This window comes from Eublepharis macularius, chromosome 14 (assembly GCF_028583425.1).
Source record: "Eublepharis macularius isolate TG4126 chromosome 14, MPM_Emac_v1.0, whole genome shotgun sequence".
Taxonomy (NCBI): Eukaryota; Metazoa; Chordata; class Lepidosauria; order Squamata; family Eublepharidae; genus Eublepharis; species Eublepharis macularius.
This window is the reverse complement of record NC_072803.1, coordinates 42,320,299-42,338,356: the sequence shown is the minus strand read 5'-3', so window position 1 is coordinate 42,338,356 and position 18,058 is coordinate 42,320,299. Positions and strand designations below refer to the sequence as shown.

Sequence of the window (18,058 nt, the reverse complement as noted above, 5' to 3'; positions counted from 1 at the left end):
ACTGCCTCTGAATATGGAGTTTCCATTTAACCATCTTGGTTCATAGCTGTTGATGGACCTAGCCTCTGTGATTTATCTAATCCTTTGTTAAAGCTACACATACTACTGGTCATTAATATATTCCGTGCCACTGAGTTCCACAAGTTATTTGCTGTGAGGAAGTCTTTCTTTTTGTCTGTCCTAAGTCTACTGCCCATCAATTTGAGTGCCCAAAAGTTTTAGTATCATGGGAAAGGGATAAAAATGTTCTCTCTCTTCACACCATCAATAATTTTATTAAGCACTATCATGACCACCCATTTTTTCTGAGTCCCAAACTCCAGACTCTTTAACCCAGATTCTTGTAGGTGCTCCAACCCCTCGATCATTTTAGTTGTCCTTTGGAGTATCTTTTCCTGCTCTTTTCTATGCAACCTTCTCTGTCTCCAGTCCCCTCTGAAGTTTATTTCCCAGGCTCCCTCTCTCACCCTTGACTCCTCCTTCCCCCCCTTCTTTCCATCAAGTAAAATACTTCTAGTCAGGAAGGTGACCACGTGGGCTCTTGCACGTGGTAGGCCTTACTACTTCTGGGAAGTGTGGAATTTCAGCCAGGGCTGCTTGTCATGCAGAGAGAGAAGCTGCAGCCATCAAAATTCCATTGTGTATTCAACATATGGACATTGGTGCCACAGAATGTGGTTGTGGCTGCTATGAAAGGGAAATCATGGAACAGGAGAGACCGAGCAATGGCGGTTAGCCAGGACCCTCCAGGGAGACCTAACAGGGGAGACGGTCCCCATCCTGTCCTCTTTAAATGGCTTCCTAGAAGCCTGAGGTTGGCCACTTTGGGCAGCAAGACACGTGCCAGGATGGGAACACCTTGATCTGATCTGAAATAGGCATTCTGTTAAAGAAGCAGGATCGCTTTGTGTTTGGTCACTTCCCCCATCATTTCCTGCTGCTTCTGAGTTTACTACTTCCTGTCTCTCTTTTCCTTTCACTGTTCTGTCTGAGGGAAGCTCATTCATTCATTCATTCATTCATTCCCTGCCTTTCTTCCCAGAGGGGGCCCAAAGAGGCATACATTGTTCTGCCTTCCATTTTAATCTCACAACTACCTTGTGACGAGTGTGACTGGCCCCGGCTCATCCTGCAAACTTCCATGCCAGAGTAGGAATTGGAACTTGGCTCTCCCAGATCCTAGTCTGACTCTCTAACCACTGTGCAATACTGGCTCTTTCCAGCGTGGTTCTCCTTTACTTGGTTTTTCCTAACCTTCTGTGGCAGGGCAGGAGTCTCACCTGCTGAATGCCCACTTGTTGTGCAGCTCTTAAAGGTGAGGGAGCCCTACCTGGATAACAAACGGCACCATCTCCCAGTCCTTTCCCTCACTCAGCTTCCCCACTGGCCCCGTTTCTGTGCCTTCCTGTTTGGTGCTACCTGGTCACTCCTGTCTGCAGGTCCTGCCAGAACTCGGATTCTAAGCTAAACCGACTTTCCACTTCCCTCAGCAGAATCCTGTTCTTCACTTGGGCTGTTTATTGCCGCCCTTCTGCACGGAACAGGCTGAACGTTTGCCTTCATTCCGTGTCTTCGTAGCCGCTCAGCCAATGGCTGGGGCAGGCAGCGGTGGTGTCTGTGTATGGCCTGCTGTGACAGCCACGTGCCGGTCCGTCGGCAGGGCCGGATTCCCCTTTCCTTTCCCGTCTGCCACACTCGACCTGTTCCGAACTCTGCTGTAGATCCCCCCACGCCTGGGAATGCCGCCCTCCCCGTTTCCAAGGGCAAACAGCCCGCGGCTGCTGGCACCAGCCCGGCCCTGCTCCGGGAGCCCCAGCGCCGCCAGCACCCCGCGGAGGTAAAGCGGGGACGAGGCGCTGCGGGAAGGGCCGGCGACTGCCCGCCAGGAGTGGGACAGCAGCCACCTCCGCTGCCCAGGCATCGCCGGGGACTGAGCCCGCTGCGGAGGGCGCTCCGGGTTGGCGGGGCGCAGGGGGCTCTCGGCCCCTCTCCGGGGGCTCCCCTTCCTCGCCGCCGCCGCCGCCCGCCGCCGCCGCGGCTGCACAGTCGCCCTCCCCGCACCGCCCGCACTTTCCCCCTCGCGCCTGTCGCCGGCGTTATGCAACCGCGTGGCTCGGAGGCGGCTCGCCAGCCCGGGCGGCTCTGCGCAGGCTGCCCGCGCCACTCTCCGGACGCCTCCGCGTAACTTGGGAGCGAGCGGCGGGCGAGGAGGATGCCGCCGCGGCGGGCGGGATGCTGGACAAGGGCCTGCAAGCCGTGAGGGTCGCCCAGCGCGTGGGCAACGCCGCCCGCTCGTGCCGCGCCGGAGAGGAGACGCGGCCCCTGATGGCGGAGGCGCCGCCGGGCGCCGGAGCAGGTGAATCGCCTTAGGCGGCGGCGGCGCGTCTCCTGGCGTGGCGCTGGGGGCGCTCCCTGTGCTGCGCGGAGCGCGGCTCGGCGGGGCTCTTGCGGGCCACGATGGAGCCAGAGCGGCCGTCGGACCAAGAGGACGGCTCGCCGGGTAAGGAGCGCGGGAGACGCCGGAGCGCCAAAGTTTGAACCGCGGCTCCCCGCCGCGTCCCCCCGCGCTGCGCTCCCGCCACTCGCGGCGTTCGCCTTCCAAGGAAGAGCAGAGCGCACTGGGGCGGGCTAGGGAGCGAGGGCGGCTGCCGGGCTTCGCTGGATTCTTCGGCAGGCGGGGTGGGAAAGGGCGCGTCCCTTTCAGACGAGTGCGTGTTTCTAGTTGGTCTCGGAAGGCCATTTCACGCGGGCCGTGCCTCTCGCTTCAGCGGGGCTTCTAACGCGAATGCAAAAACTTACTCGGTCCCCTCCTTGCCCAAATGCTTCCTTTAAGAGGGTAAAATCCATGGGTACCAGACAGGTTAGGGACTTCGCGGCGGTGACGTCACAGGCTTCTCCGTGGCTGGGCCTCGTGGGTGCAGGGCCTGGTAATGAGCGTTTCAGCTTCCAGTAAAAGCAGACCCCAAGTTTCTAGCCCTCCAGGCTGTGTGGATCTGTTGGGAAATGTTTGAGCAGTACCGGCAAGGAGTAGCTACTGAGGCAGGTGGCGCTGCAATGTCTTGCCCTGTTCTTTGCCCCTTATACAGAGCAGAACCAGAATAAATGGTGCAAAATAGAGTGTACACTGATTTGCTCTGTTTGTGTGACAGAGACAAGTTATACTTTTCCTGCTGCCTGAGCTCATCTGACGTTACAGAGACTCGGTTCTGTTTAGCTGGCGGAGAATAAGCTACAGTTCAAGTTCTCAGTTCAGATCTTGCCTTGGCCATGAACTTGTGCGAGCCTCAATCCCCTTTATATGTGCAATGGTGATAATGCATACCTACCTTACAGGATTGTTGTAAGGACAGCAGCAAAATCCTGCATGTTAAATGTTTTGAACACTCAAAAGTGTATTTGAATTATCATTTGGAACCAGGTCCAGTGGATTTATATTCTGTTTGAGGGCTGTTGTTACACAAGGTTTTTGTGACCACTTTGATTTTTTTCCCTAGAAGACTCAAGCAATAAAAGAGTTTGGAAAAGGGACTGCAGCTGGGACACTTTTGCTGCAAGTTGGCTGGGCTGCACAGATGGACATAATTTGGAAATAATAATAACTGGAAATAAACATGCAGGCTTTGAATGCATTCTATCATGCCCTTCAGTTGCTATTTTGAAGGTTCTGGGGATCTTGAACTGGAAACTTTGGCAGTTGGGCCTAATCCATATCTCTTACTTGCTGGAAAGAGAGGGAGCTGTTGGCCTGAACTCTGAGGCTCAACAGCGCCACCACTGCAGATGGCTAGAGGATGTGTTGCATGCAGCTTTCAGCCTAGCAGTGACTGGAAGACTTGAAGACAAGGGTGACCCATTTGCTGACTCTGACCTGGATCCTTAGTGTAGCTCTGCCTCCAGCTAGAAGTGCCTGCTGTTTTTTCCTCCTGCCATGTGGCGGTGGTTGCTGTCACTGTGTTGATGCAAAAGGAAAGACGAGACAGAGGAGACAAAATAATTTCCTGGGCCAAGTGAGATCGGGCATACACAAATAGGCAAACTCTCAGATTTCACTGCATTCTTTTTCAGGCTCAGTAGAAAAGGGAGCAGTTTTCAGAGATGTGCAGTGAGCAAGTGAGTGTTTTGGTTCTACATCAAACACCATGTTCACAAATACAAGGGATCTTTTGCTTGGGTTAGGTGTATATTGCAAAATTAAATTTTTCTTTGCTAATGAGAAACAGAAAGCAGAGGGGAGGCATTTGTAATGCAAATGAACATTCTGGCCACTGAAAATCAATCTCCATTGTTTGGGGGCAGACAATCTCGCCATGTTCAAGGCAGAACTGGATCACTTTATGAAGAAAACCTTGCTATTTCTGTTTGAATGCCTTAGGCCCCGTTCCTTCACACAACTCTTATTCGTGTTTGAGTAATTAACTGTACAATCCTATGAAGAGTTGTACTCTTTTAAGCCCATTGAGAGTCACTGAGTGAACTTCAATGTGTGAATACAGAGGTGTTTCCTTCTCTACCACATGTGTAACATTTCTCACTTTCTCTAGGATAGTGGTGGCCAAACAGTGGCTAGTAAACCAGATCTGGCCTCCTATAACAAAGTGTGGTAACCTTTTTGCTCATGATTAACATAGTGCAGAAAAGAAGCCATGAGTCTTCTTGGGATGTAAACTGTATTGCACTTTTGGTAGTGAAGCACCCAATCCTGATTTGCTGATGTGGTGGCATGGAATGTTCAGGTTCTCAAGGACCTGTTTTTGGAAGGAACAGGACAGTTTGGCTAAGTTTAAAACTTCATGTAGGGGGCAGGCTGAGGCCTGAGAAGCGGTTCTGGGATGTAGGGAAGCAAGGGGTGAAGGGATCCCCCGTGCAAGGGTGAAGAAGGAAGGGCGCAGCACAGTAGGGAATAGGCTAGGAAAGGAAGAGTAGGTGGGAAGAGTACATGTGAACAGAGAACATGAAGAACTGGTGCAGGAGCCAGCTTTGAAGGAATGCTAGCCCTTAAATGTGGGGAGTGGCTGGATTTTAGGGGAAAGGACAAGAAAAGAGCTAGAGAGGCTGGCTAAGGGACAGGGTAGCCAAAGGGAGTGGGAGGCAGGAGGAAAAGCAGCACCTAAGGGAATCATGGCTGGCGGGGGAAGAAAGGAGGGCTCAAGGACTGGGGCAGCCTGGGGAGCAGAGGGGCTAATTGGGGCAGGCAAGGGATAATGGAGCATTCAGGACTTGAATCTGGACCTTGAGAGCAGAAACCTGACAACTGCAGCTTCTTCAGCTGTAGGAGCTGGCTTATGACTGGGAAATCTTTTGGGGGCAACAAAGACCAAGAAGTGTGTGTGTGTGGGGGGGAGCTTTATTTCCACATTTGGATTCCTGGATCCTACTTTCCCCTCACAAAGAGGGATGATTCTAAAAAAAATGTGCCAGACAGACATTAGCATTTTCAATAAACTAGATTTTGGATGAGTAGCCGGAGACAATTTGCATGCTTTGCTTCTCTTGGCATGACCCCAGGTTGTGCCAGGTTGGTTATTGGAGGGAAAGAATTGGCGCTTTGAAATAAACACTTGGATGCTGGTTCCCTTTCTTCTCTCCCAAGACCCTGCCAATCATGACACCCTTATATAATAGCCAACTAAATATAGAATAAGTATTTTCAACATTATCATTTTTTCTGGGTGGCTTCAGGTGTTTTTCCTCCCGAGTTCTGTAGCTAAAGAACATCATGGCCACAGATTAAGAGGCTCTGAAGCCAGCTCCGGGGAAGGATTTGAAAACTGACTTTGGCATGGTTTGATTTGGGAATCTTTCCCCCTGAGAGTGGGGAAAGGGCCCAAGATGGGCAATGAAGGCTGTTACATCAGTTCCCAGACTCGTTTGAAAACTTCCTTTGGTTGAGAGCTGCTGCCTTGTGAATTGGTAGAAAGAACTGAGCCCCAAGCTCAGAAATTGACAGCTCCCCTCCAGCTATTAGTTCACAAGATTCTTATAAAAACACAAGAGCATCACTGTTGGAGCAGACCAAACCTCTACCCAGGCCTGTTTCCAACAGTAGACCTCCAGAGGTCTCTAGGAAACCCACCAGCAGAGAATAAAGACAACTGCCTTCCCCACCTATCCTCCCCCTGCTGCACTGCAACACGTGAAGATTCTGTTTAGTTATCATGATTACGGTCTTGGTGCCAAGACTGCACATCTCCTTCCCCAGGGATATTTGGCTGTCTCCTTTTCTGTTTTCTGGCAGCAGGTGAAGGCTCTTTTGTTTCCTTTGGTGTTCCCTCAATGATTCCTCCTTCTTGCCCTGTTTTTTAAATTTATGTTTGTGTTTTTCTATATATGTACCTTAGTTTTGGTTTTAACTCATTCTATGATGTGTTTTTATACTGCTCTGTTTTTAGTTGTTAGCTGCCTCAGTGGTCCTGATTGGGCCGAAAGGCAAAATATAAATCTCGTATATAAATAATGTCTGTTGATAGACTTTGTGTCCCCTGTATTAGTCTAGCTTCCTTTTGAAACCATCTGAGCAAGTGGCCATCGTGGTATCTATCTTATGGCAGTAAATGCCTTAGGTCAATTGCACATTGTATGAAGAAGGGTTTCCTTTTGCTTGTCTGGAATTTACTAGGATTCATTCAATTGCGTCTGCTGAAAAATCTCCCTCCTTCCGTGTAGCTTCAGGAGTCTGGCTGTCCACATCAACTGTCCTCCCTAACAAAGGCCTTACAGAAGCCACAAGATGTTTTCTGTTTAATTTTTGCATGAAGTAAGAGTGTGGAGAGAGTTTTTCACGGGCTTGGCAACAGGATATTTTTGCCCAGTACATCTTTTGAGCTCCTGAACATCTTTCTTGTTCTTCTGTCTTCTATTTACCCGTTTATTTTCTCTACCTCCTAAATCCTAGGAGTTGCCAAACTTTTAATAGTACCAACTTCTAACACAAATCTTCCACCTTCTGTCAATAATGCAGCTGAAACAGATATAGACAATGGTGTAAAGACATGCCTCTGTCTTAAGGAGCTTTCATTTTAAAGTTAAATAGGACAGAGCATGGAAGGAGCAGAAAGCAAGGCCACTTAGAAGTGCTCAGGTGTCTGTTTTGGCAAGGGAAGGCGATGGTGGCCAATAAACTTTAGCCTCTTAGATTTTATTTCTTTCTGTCGGAAACAGCTGACCCTGCAGACCAGTAATGTGCTTTACATATACTGTTGCTGTTGCAGCTGTATAAAGAGAAAGCAGGGATGTCTCATACACAGTCTTTGATTTCTTACCCGAGCTCCACTTGGCACCAAATCTATGGCTTTAAAAGTGGCCATGAACAATGTCGTCGTCTTGTTTCAGTGTGACTTAGCATGTGGTAAAGGGAGCTGAACTAACAGAGGCATAATAAAGACGGGGAAAGCATCAAAGGAAACGAAAACTCCAGGGCAGCATAAGGGTTTTGGAATAAGGAAAGCTATTATGTAACAATTTATGGAGTGCTTATTTCCCTCACAAACCATTGGCGTGGGGGAGCTGCAGAAGGCATATGATTTGTAAGCTACCTCCCTAACACTCCAAGTCAGAATCAGAAGGAATAGAAATTTAATCAATATTGAACTTTGAAAAAAAATTAATTGAGGAGCTGTGATGTCATAGAATATTCACAAAGATTCCAGTTGAGGGGAAAAGAAGGGCTGTTGTAGAATGCTGGCCCTTGCTAGAGCTGCAGTGGACAGAATAGAATTGGAAAGCCACTTCGGCTGTAGGAAAAACCTCATAAAAGTGACCAAGGACAAGGGCCACTGAGCAGGGGAGGGGCTTAGGAAGGAGATGGATTCTGGTGACTACCTTGTGCCCAAACCTACGTCCAAGTTACAAATTGACCCTACATAGTAAAAAAGAAGCAAGAAAATCCTTTAGAGCATGAGAACTGGCGTGCTGGGTCAGACCAAGGTCCGTATAGTCCAGCATCTTTTTTCCAGTGGAGATCCGACAAATGCTTTGGCAGGAGTTTATAGCATAGAACAAAAGTGGAATTAAAGGCAAGAAGAGAGACGAGCAACGTATGATGCAGATCCACAGTCTATTGAGCTCAGTCTTGGCTTCTGTCGTCTCTCTAGGATCTCTGGCAGAGAACAGCCTCTCTTGACATGGGCTACCTGTGATCTTTTTAGCAGGAGATGCCAGCAATTGAAGCAACACACACCGACCATGTGGTCTGCCACTAGCCACGTCTGATCTTTCCCGTCCTCTCTTTAGAAAGAGGCAGGATGATGGGGAGGACAGGTTTGCAAGAACCCAGAACTGATTAGCAGCCAAGGACCCCACAGCAGAGCTGACACTTTGAGGTTTTTATTCGTAGGCCAGGAGTTTTAAAACAGGCACAGTGCTGTGGAAAGGCAAGCAGAAAGCAAGGAGGGAAGCAACAGACAGCATTCTCATGAGCCACGTCTTTCTGAAGAGAACCCTGAAGCTTGGCACGGGACCAGTGGTTATTTTTAAGGAGAGGCAAGGACATAGGAGAAGACTAGGGGCCTTGGGCCCAAGGAGACGTTTCAGTCCCACATGCGGCTGAGATACTGGATACCTCACGCACACAAGCATACCACGTATGGCTCGAAAGGCTGGCTGCTCTTTAGCTGTCCTGTCTGGAAGAATTTCCATGGAAGAATTAAGGAGTAGCTCTCCTGATCACTTACCGTTTACTCTATCTAAACAAATCTGCTGGTTCCTCCAGTTCAGTACTGTTTGCTCAGACTGACTTGCAGAGGTCTCGGGTAGAGAGAGGCATCTGAGATCCTTAAAGTGGAGATGCCAGTGCTCATCTGCCACCAAACAGGTGCTCTATCACCCAACCATGGCCTATGTAGAATAATTAGGAGATTTTCCTGCTTGAAGACTTGGGTTACCAATTTCCCCTGAGATCGTGTCTAGACCCTTCCTGGCTTAGCTGGCCTTCTTTCTTTTTGGGTCCCTAGCTTTCCCTTTGTGTGCCTGTCTGTTGAGATCTATGCCGTTGTCCTTCCTCTTGAAGACTGTGTTTTGGGTTAGCCGGCATCATTTGGAAATATTTTTAGACTTTATTTTGGATCTGTAGTTTCAACCATTTAAGGAAGGTTAATTTTTGTTCTTTAATAGAATCTTTTTGAAGTTTAATAAATATCTTTTAAATTAGTTGCCAGGAGCCTTTTCAGCCATTTTAATGGGATTTTTGTACTCTTTACTAAAAAGTTCACCTATTACTTTTTAGGGTCCTCCTCACTTGCCTTCACTGGCTGTCAGTGGCATCATCATGACTCCAGATCTGATAGGATATGTATTTATTTTATTTATTTATAGTCTGTCTTCCTTACTGAGACTTGGTGTCAGTATGACAGCATCCTGTTCACAGCATGAACCCCAACGTGAGTGGCATGTGAGTAACCTAGGAAGCATCATCCTTCCTCGCAGTTCCTTTCCGTTGTCTTCCACGACACTATTAGGAAACTTGCAGAGTAAACAGAGTTATGCCTTTCCAATCCCATTGCTTTCAATGGACTTTGAAAGCTATAACTCTGTTTAGGATAGCACTGCAAAGCTGATTGGCTACATACTCCTGGACCTTGGATTAGTGGGGTAATGCATGTGAATAATCCAAACGGAATAGGGTGGCCAGCACTGCCTCGGCAAATGCTGAGAGATTTTCAGGGCGGTGCCTGGGAGTTTGGGGAGGATATGGCATCGCTTCTAGGTGATGCTCTAGTAATTTTCCCTAATTGAGAAGTGGGAGAAAAAATTGCCAGAAAATTGCCTCCATAGTGAATCTGTGGTCTTTTCTGGCAATTTTTTCCTCCCACTTCTCAATTTCTTGGGTGTGGGAGATTGAGGCTGAGAGCAGGGGGTTTAGCTGCTGCAGGTAGGCCAATAGTAAGCCCAGGGCTTTTTTTCAGGGGGAACGCGGGGGAACGGAGTTCCGGAACCTCTTGAAAATGGTCACATGGCTGGTGGCCCCGCCCCCTGATCTCCAGGCAGAGGGGATCAGGAGATCAGGGGGCGGGGCCACCAGCCATGTGACCATTTTCTACAAGGGCAACCCACTGAGTTCCACCACCTCATTCCCCAGAAAAAAAGCCCTGAGTAAGCCTAACAGGGAAAGGAGCAGAAGCCAGTGTGATAGCACTAAAGCAGCAGGAGCCAGGGCAACAATTGCATTGGATGGAGTGGAGAAAAAATGTATATTTTTAGGAGTTTGGTGGTCTGGAAAAATTGTACCCCAACAAATCCATTGATTCTGACCCCACAATTGGAACCAAGCTCTCTCAGAGTTTCAGAGCAGCCCAGCCCACTTCTAACTTTTGAGGTTCCCAGCCATAATAAAAAATTTTAAATGACCATATATGATGCAGATAAAAAGAAGTTGACAAACTTATTTAATGACAAAAAAAAGTCTACATGTGAGCCCCGCTGTCCCTCTTTCACGGGCCCTGTGTGAAATGCAAGAGTGCTTGCTTTAAATCCTTACAGCCAACCCGCTGTCAAAATCCTACCAACAGCAGTCTTTGTTAAAGACCACTAGTCCCCCTTCTCAGTGGATCGGGAGTCCTTATAGCAACCCAGCTGGATCCTATCAGGGACCAAATCCACCTCCGGTTATATTTGGCTGACATGGTCTGAAGGACCTCCAGTAGCAGAATTTCCACAAAGGCCTAATTTGACCCCGGAATCTGCCTCCCCTCCCTCCAATTTTCCCTCATGTGCGAGGAGAAAAGAGCCAAGCCTCCCGCTCCCATTCTCCCCTTAAGCCAGATTGTCTTGTGTTCGAAGCACACAAGATGAGCTCGTGTTCTCACTTTCAATCCCTTTTCTTTTTGTTTTCTATTTTTGTTGTTTTGGTTCTCTGCTTTTCAAAAAAAAATTGTTTCACTTGTGTCCATGGGTTGTATTATTTTTATACATAATTTGCATGATATTTATATATCAATACAATGCATGCCATTTATATGTATCATGTATCAGCAATGATTTATTGATGCACAAATAGAGTTGGGGAATGCAAACATTTTATAGGGGAGATTTGTATAAGGAAACAGAAAATGGCATGAAACCAGAGAATCACAGCTTTGATTCACACATGGGAGAAGCATAATTGAAATACAGATTTTTTTTCCCTGAATCAAAACAGCAAGGACAAAAATTTTGAAATCATCCCTAATTCAAAGGCAGTTTCTAAATTCCCTCAGATCTCCTCATCCCCATTTAATCCACACATTGTTAACATTTCCAAACCTTTGGTGAGCAGGAAGGTAGGTAAATATACTTGCACAATGAGAGTAAGCAAACTGCCCAAGGTCGCCCTGCCATTTAGTGGCTCGTTCCAGATCTTCAGCTTGTTCTGCAAAAGGGGACGTCTCCTGCCATTCACAGAAGCCACCCTGATGAATATGTTGTTCCCAAATGCGTCTGATGAGGCTAGAACATTAAATGATCAGAGTAACTGTGCCAGAGATGAATTTCAATCACCAAAGCACTGGGGCTAATAGTGTGACAAAAAGCATAGAGGGGCACAGATGAATGGGAAATAAGGAACCCTGGATTGAAATGAAAAGGAGGGAAGGAGTGTCTCGGTTCTGCCCAGGAAGGAGACAAAAAGATTTTGACATAAAAATGAAGTAAGTAAACAAACTGAGTGGAGAGAGTCAAGCACACACTGAGCTGAACTAAACATGACATTGAATTATGGGGATAGTATATTATTCGGAGATCTTTAAGTTCTAGTGACTTCTGTTTCATCTCCTCCTGTCTCTAGTGCAAAGCCTCCCTTCCAGTCCTGCAGCGTCTTGGCCCATTCTGGCATACTCTTCTTATTTCCCATCCCAATATCTTTGTTCCAACATTCAGAGGCACCCAAAGGTCTTCAAAGACTCCCCGTTTTCCCTTGCCACTTTCATCTTCCTCTCCTTTTCATCTGTCAATTCTCCTTCATGAAATGAAACATGTTAATTGTTTGTTCCTTTTCCCTGTTCCCCTTCCCTGTGTTTCCTCTACTGCTTCTATTGTGATTACACTCTCTTTGGGGCATCCCTTGAAGATATGAAGCTGCCTGGTACCAAATGGGACCACTGGCTCAGTATTATGGCAACACTTGTTACCTGAGCAATGAGAGATGCCAGGAGATGAGCCTAGCATGTGCTCTGCAACTGTGCGATGGCCTCTACTCATAAGAAACTACCTTATATTAAACCAGCCCATTGGTCTAGCTGGCCTAGAATTTTCACCTCTGAGGGGCAGCAGATCTCTGGGGCTTTAGGTACAAAAGGGCCTTTCTCAGCACCTCAGATCCTTCACGTCCAGGCCAGGAACTGAAGCATGGAGTTTCTGCATGCAAAATAGGTGCTTTCTCACTGAGCCATGGACTCACCCAATTTGTTCATGTGACTCTGTAAAATGTAATTTACCCTGATGATACTATAAAAATTAATAATAATACTTGCCCATCTTATCTTCCTGAGCCTGCCTGTCTTCCTAATAGACCACCACCCTGGGACGTATAACATAAAACCACTGCAAGAGCAGAAGTTACAAAAGGGTCCCTTGATTTCTCTTGGAAGAGAAATGAAAGAGAAATCTTTCAGATTGAGGGAAAATCTAGGAGAGTTGAACCAGATTCAGACCTTTGGGTCTCCCACCTAGTGCTGGCCAAGCCCAGGAGGGCCATTTCGGAAGCATCCCTACTTTTTGAAGGGGGTCTGCACTCCTCCCCCCCCCTCTTCCTCCGCATAACAACTCTGCTGGATCAGGCCAAGGCCCACACAACCTAACAGTCCACCCTGTCATCCACAGCAACCTCAGCCCAGGCCTGCCCTGGCACCCAGCCCTTTCCACCATTCTTCTTTCCTGCTGTCCTGTTGCAAACCCAAAGGCATGACGTTGATTTAGGTAGGCAGGCGGGGTGATCCCCCTCCCTTCCTTTTGGGTTTGTTTGACGGCAGTTCAGCTTTAATACTGTGAATGAAAGCTGAGCTGCAGGCAGCGTTTGTGTGAAAAGAAGCATGCAGCTGTGAACGAGGGTTGCTAAGTGTCCATACAATACTGTTGTGCGGTATTTTTTTATACATATAAAAGCTCTTGCTTGTTGCTGAAGGAACAGCAGCTTCTCCGAGTTGGGAGCATGGGGAGGGCGTGGGCGGCAACTAAATACGTGGCAGCGCGCAAATCTCACCATCACTACCTCTCCGTTTGCTCCTTCTGTGCCCACCTATCAATTCTTACCCTTTCGTGCTAAATTACTAAGGGCAACCACTTTAAAGTCAGGAGGGCAGTGGATCTGCTGGTGAATAAGTCAGTGGAGTGGCGGTCTGGGAGGGTGGAGAACTTTGGACAAACGTCATGTTAGCCAAGAGGTCAGGAGAGGAGGTGTGAACGGCTTTGGGGGTAGGTGGGCTCCCAGAGAGGACAGCATTTATCTAGATTTTTATTTAGCATTCCAAAAGAGGGTCATTATCCCTCTTTTCCAGGGGCTGAGGATGAGTAAATCTCTTTGAGTCTCTTTGAGTCTCTTAAAATAAGGAGGGGCAGGATGAAATGTCAATGTTCGCCTATGCTTGTTGCTTTTCCAGCCCAAGCTGTAAGTTGAGAGCACAGTGTTGAAAGCAAGATAAGTTTGAGGGCTGACTCTTCAGAGCAGGTGGAGTGAGAATGCAGCCTGCCCTCTGTGGCCACTGGGCCTTATTCCAGCTAGAGGAAGAGGGCAGGGGTGAGGTGGCCTTTTGCCTGGTTCATGAATTTTCAGTGCCAGCCAGTTCGGTTCCTCTTGCACCGCTGCTCCTGAACACTGCAGTAGAGCCTGGGGCTTGGATTTGGTCCTACCCCTCAACCGGTCTGGCAAAAGTCACTTCCGGAGGATAAGCCAGGGTATGAGAACCATCTGCTAGGAAGGAGTGGGTTGTCTGTGAAGGGAACCTGTGAGCCTGGATTCTGGACTGGGGGATTCAGTATCTTCGAAAGAAAGAGATTCTGGATTTTCCCTCTTTCTGAGAGCAAAGTATCAAATCAGCTCATTTCTTTTTTTCTGTCGCATTGAAAAGTTTTGCTTTGGAAGCCAAAAGGGGTTGAACTTCTTTTATCAACCCCGCATGGTGTTCTGGCTGGTTTGTGTAGAGAAAGAGAGAGCCAGTGTGGTGTAGTGGTTAGAATGACAGACTAGGATCTGGGCGACCCAGGTTCGATTCCCTGCTCTGCCACAGAAGCTTGCTGGGTGACCTTGAGCCAGTCACATACTCTCCACCTAAATGATATAAGCTGCTCTGGGTCCCCATTGAGGAGAAAGACAGCATTTAAATGAAGTAAAATCAAAGTAAAATCAAATCAAATTGAGGTAGAGAAGTTGCCACCGTTGAGGTAGAGAAGTTGCCACAACCCAGCTGTGAAATGGCTGGCTTATGATGGCCAGTCCACCCATAATTCTTCAGCCCGTTTTTGAATTGCTGATGGTTTTATATCTTTACAAATTTCCATTTATATACCCTATTATGTCGTTTATTGCGATGTCCTTGAAATTGACTGTACTCACTCACACTGTGTAATCCGCCTTAAGTCTCAGTGAGCGAGGTGGACCATAAATAATGTAAATATATAAATAAATAAATTGCTGACCACCTGCCTTCCTCATAGAGGTACACACTAGTGATTGAAAAAGTCTAAAATTAAACAGTTGCCTCTATGAGTAGGAGACATTTTGGAGCTGTAGCGCCTAGATGGCAGGAAGTGTGCCAGGAGCTGTACTAGTTGCAAAAGTCCATTGTCAGCAAGTGTCTCTCCAGACTTTTTAAAAAATCAGCCCCATGTGTATTTAAGCTAGTGATCAGCCCTGGAATGTTGCCTTCTATAAAGATGGAGATTTTTAGAATGCACAACACAGCAAGTTCCATATGGCAAAGATGGAGCATGTGAGTTGTGCACTCCGTGGTGCTTCCAGCTGTTTACAGAATTCTTGAAGGCATGGCGGGAAGCAAAAGAAAGAAGAGCCAAAGCACCAGACAAATGTCAACCTTTTGGATCCAGCAGGCGCCTTTGGAATCTTGAGAGGGGCTGGTGAGCACCACCCCAGAAGGGCTGCCACAGGAGGTGGAGCCAAGCACAATATCACCCTCCTAGCTTTGCAAAAGAATGGTGGAATAAAAAGAAACAAAGGAAGATCCATGGGGAAGAGGACAGGAGAAAGAGAAAGGGGAATAAAAAGAAACCCTGGTGGGATAGAACTATGAGTCTGAATGCATACTAGTTCTCCTGATCATCCCGTGGCTGTGGCTCTTATTGCAGTCATGGAAAGCCCTTTCATTTGAACAAGGGCAGCCAATAACAAGCCCTGCCTTACAAAGATCCTGCGTGCCTTTTGAAAAGTGCTGCAAGAGCCAGGGGAAGTACTGGCAGGTGCCACGTTGGGAACCCCTGAATCAGAACGGCCCTGCTGTACCAGGCAAAGGTCTCTCTTGTCCAGTGCCATTTTCCACTCTGGTCATCCAGGCACCATAGAAGCCCAGTCACATGTTGGGAGGTTCTGAGCTAACCATTGTCCTATGACAGAACTTTCCTGTCCAGTTGAAGACGATTATTCTGTAGTGTTATATTGTCAGTGTTTGTATTTGTATTTGTGGAGCCAGTTTGGTGTAGTGGTTAAGAGCGGCAGTACTCTAATCTGGATACCGGGTTTGATTCCCCACTCCTCCGCTTAAAGCCAGCTGGGTGACTTTGTGTCAGTCACAGCTTCTTGGAGCTCTCTCAGCCTCACCTACCTTCCAGGGTGATTGTCGTGAGGATAATAACAACATACTTTGTAAACCACTCTGAGTGGGCATTAAGTTGTCCTGAGGGGTGCTACATAAATCACGTTATTATTATGTTATTAGTTGGCTTTGTTGATCTGGGGGGAGAGGTGATTTCATCGATTCTTAGACTCTTGCTAGCTAAATTGTTTTGGGTGTAGGAAAGGAAATATAAAAATTCATAAAATAAATAACCCAGTGTTTAGTTTTTAGCAGCCAGCTAAATGTCTCCAGGTAGCTCACAAGCAGAGCTCACAAGTAAGAATCCTCCTCTTTTGTCCGTCCCAACAATCTGGTCCTCAGGGGCATCCTGACTTTAAATCTGGAGGTCCCATTAAACTATCCTATCTAATAGATTTCTCCTCCTCCCTATATATGTCACTGTTCTTTTTTAAAACCCCTCGACCACATTTTATGATGAAGAACTCCGTAAGTTAAGTTTGTGCTGTGGAGATTTTTGAAAGGGGTTCAGAGCTGAGCTCTGTTGAACCTCTAGAAGAAGGGCGTTCCTGATATTAGGATATGATGAGGTGTACCCAAAGGATATTCATTTGAATTGAAAAACAAGAGTCTAGTGGTCTCTTAAAGACTGACACAATTTATTCAGCATAAGCTTCTGTGAGTCAGAGCTCGCTGTATCAGAGACGCAAGTGTAGAAGTCAGTGTAGAAGTCAATTTATATACGTAAGAGAACGGTGGGGAGGAGGATATTACAAAGATATACCCGACTGTTGCTAGACAGGCAGGACTGGATCTTATTCTGAACTGGCTTTTCTTTGTAAACTCCCTCCCCCTCATATGTACACACACAAACACCATCTGATGAAGTGACTTGTGAAAGCTCATGCTGGAATAAATTTTGTTAGTCTCTAAGGTGCCATGGGACTCCTATTTTATTTTGCTGCTGCAGACTAATACAACTAGCCATCTGTAATTGTCCTTTGAATTGGTGGCAGATGCACTCAAATTCTGTATGGACATTTGTTCTCCAAGGCCTTGACAGTTGACATGATAGAGCTATCACTGCTTCTCTTGATCTGCCCCCAGCAGCTGGCTTCAGGCCTCATCAGCTTTACCTTTTCCTTCCCTCTGAACTTGCTGCCTGTTATTTGATCCAGAAGGAATGTGGTTTCTTCTCACGCCAGCCAGAGCTGAGACTGAACTCTTCAGCATGCTGAGACCTACTTAGACTTGAACTTTGATACTGATCTGAGGACAAAACCCAGAAGCTGCAAAAGACCTATTCTGGAAGGCTCGTGCATTTTTCTTGCAAAGATGTAAAGTGCCTCCCTCTGACAATTTTTCGGGCAGGGTAGGGGCTCTTCCGATGCTTTTTGCTATCCCATATAGTTACTTCCACCACTCCATGGTCTTCATTTGCCCACAAGCTCTTAGCCTAATAATGAAAGGTTAAAGTCCAACAGGCACTGCAGCTTGGCTGCAGTTTGAATACGCAGTTCTTCTGCCCAAGGACAAACACTTCATGCATCTGACAAAGGAAGCTCTGACTCACAAAAGTTTAGGGTGGAAGATGTTTCGTGTGTCTTTAAGGTGCCACTGGACTCCTATTTTGTTTAAATGCAAGCGCGGAAATAAAATTAATTCAAGCCCACAGTGACTGCTGTGCTTCCCACAGCTGCATGCTGCAATCTGAGATGCAGAAGAGAAAACATTAATTAGTAGCCACAGCAAACAAATTTTGAAGCAAACAATACCGAAGCAAACTTATCCATGTTCGGGCCTTGTTCACTCACTTGCTGGTATATCAAAAATTAGCTAGAAACCTAAAATGTGAAGAATTCGATTTTGTAGGAAAAAACAAACTTGCAGAATTCATTCTCCCAGAAGGTTTGATGACCACTAAACGATTTTCCTGGAGGGACAGTCATGGAAGGAAGATTCATCAATGAAGCTCAGCCATGGTAGCTACAGTATGGAGCCGTCATGTTCAGAGGCCTGTGTCTGACTGACCTCTGATTGACAGCCAGCATGGCATCATGGTTAGAGTGTCGGACTAGGATCCAAGAGACCCAAGTTCAAATCCCCATTCTGGCATGGAAGCTTACTGGGTGACTTTGGGCCAGTCACACACTCTCTGCCTAATCTACCTCACAGGGTTGTTGTGAGGATAAATTGAAGAAGAGATTTATGTAAGCTAATTTGGGTACCCAATGGGGAGAAAGATAGGGTATAAGTAAAGTAAATAAAATAAATAATTACCAAGGACTGGAGAGAAGCAAATGAATTGCTGTCCCCGTTAAGTTCTGTTTGCGATCGTATCTGGCTGC

The 18,058-nt window shown here is 47.1% G+C and overlaps 1 protein-coding gene across 3 annotated transcripts in view; it reads left to right on the top strand.

Annotated features, from left to right (window-relative positions):
- The first annotated feature begins 2,126 nt into the window (after window positions 1–2,126).
- Window positions 2,127–18,058, top strand: part of DAB2IP (DAB2 interacting protein) — a 262,662-nt gene continuing 246,730 nt past the window's right edge. For 2 of the 3 annotated variants that reach the window (XM_054997156.1, XM_054997154.1), the window contains exon 1: window positions 2,127–2,356. In XM_054997156.1, the coding sequence (XP_054853131.1) occupies window positions 2,233–2,356 (124 nt within the window). In that variant the 5' untranslated portion in view covers window positions 2,127–2,232. Of the gene's footprint in view, window positions 2,501–18,058 lie in introns of all 3 variants that reach the window. The other variant, XM_054997157.1, reaches the window with a different exon arrangement.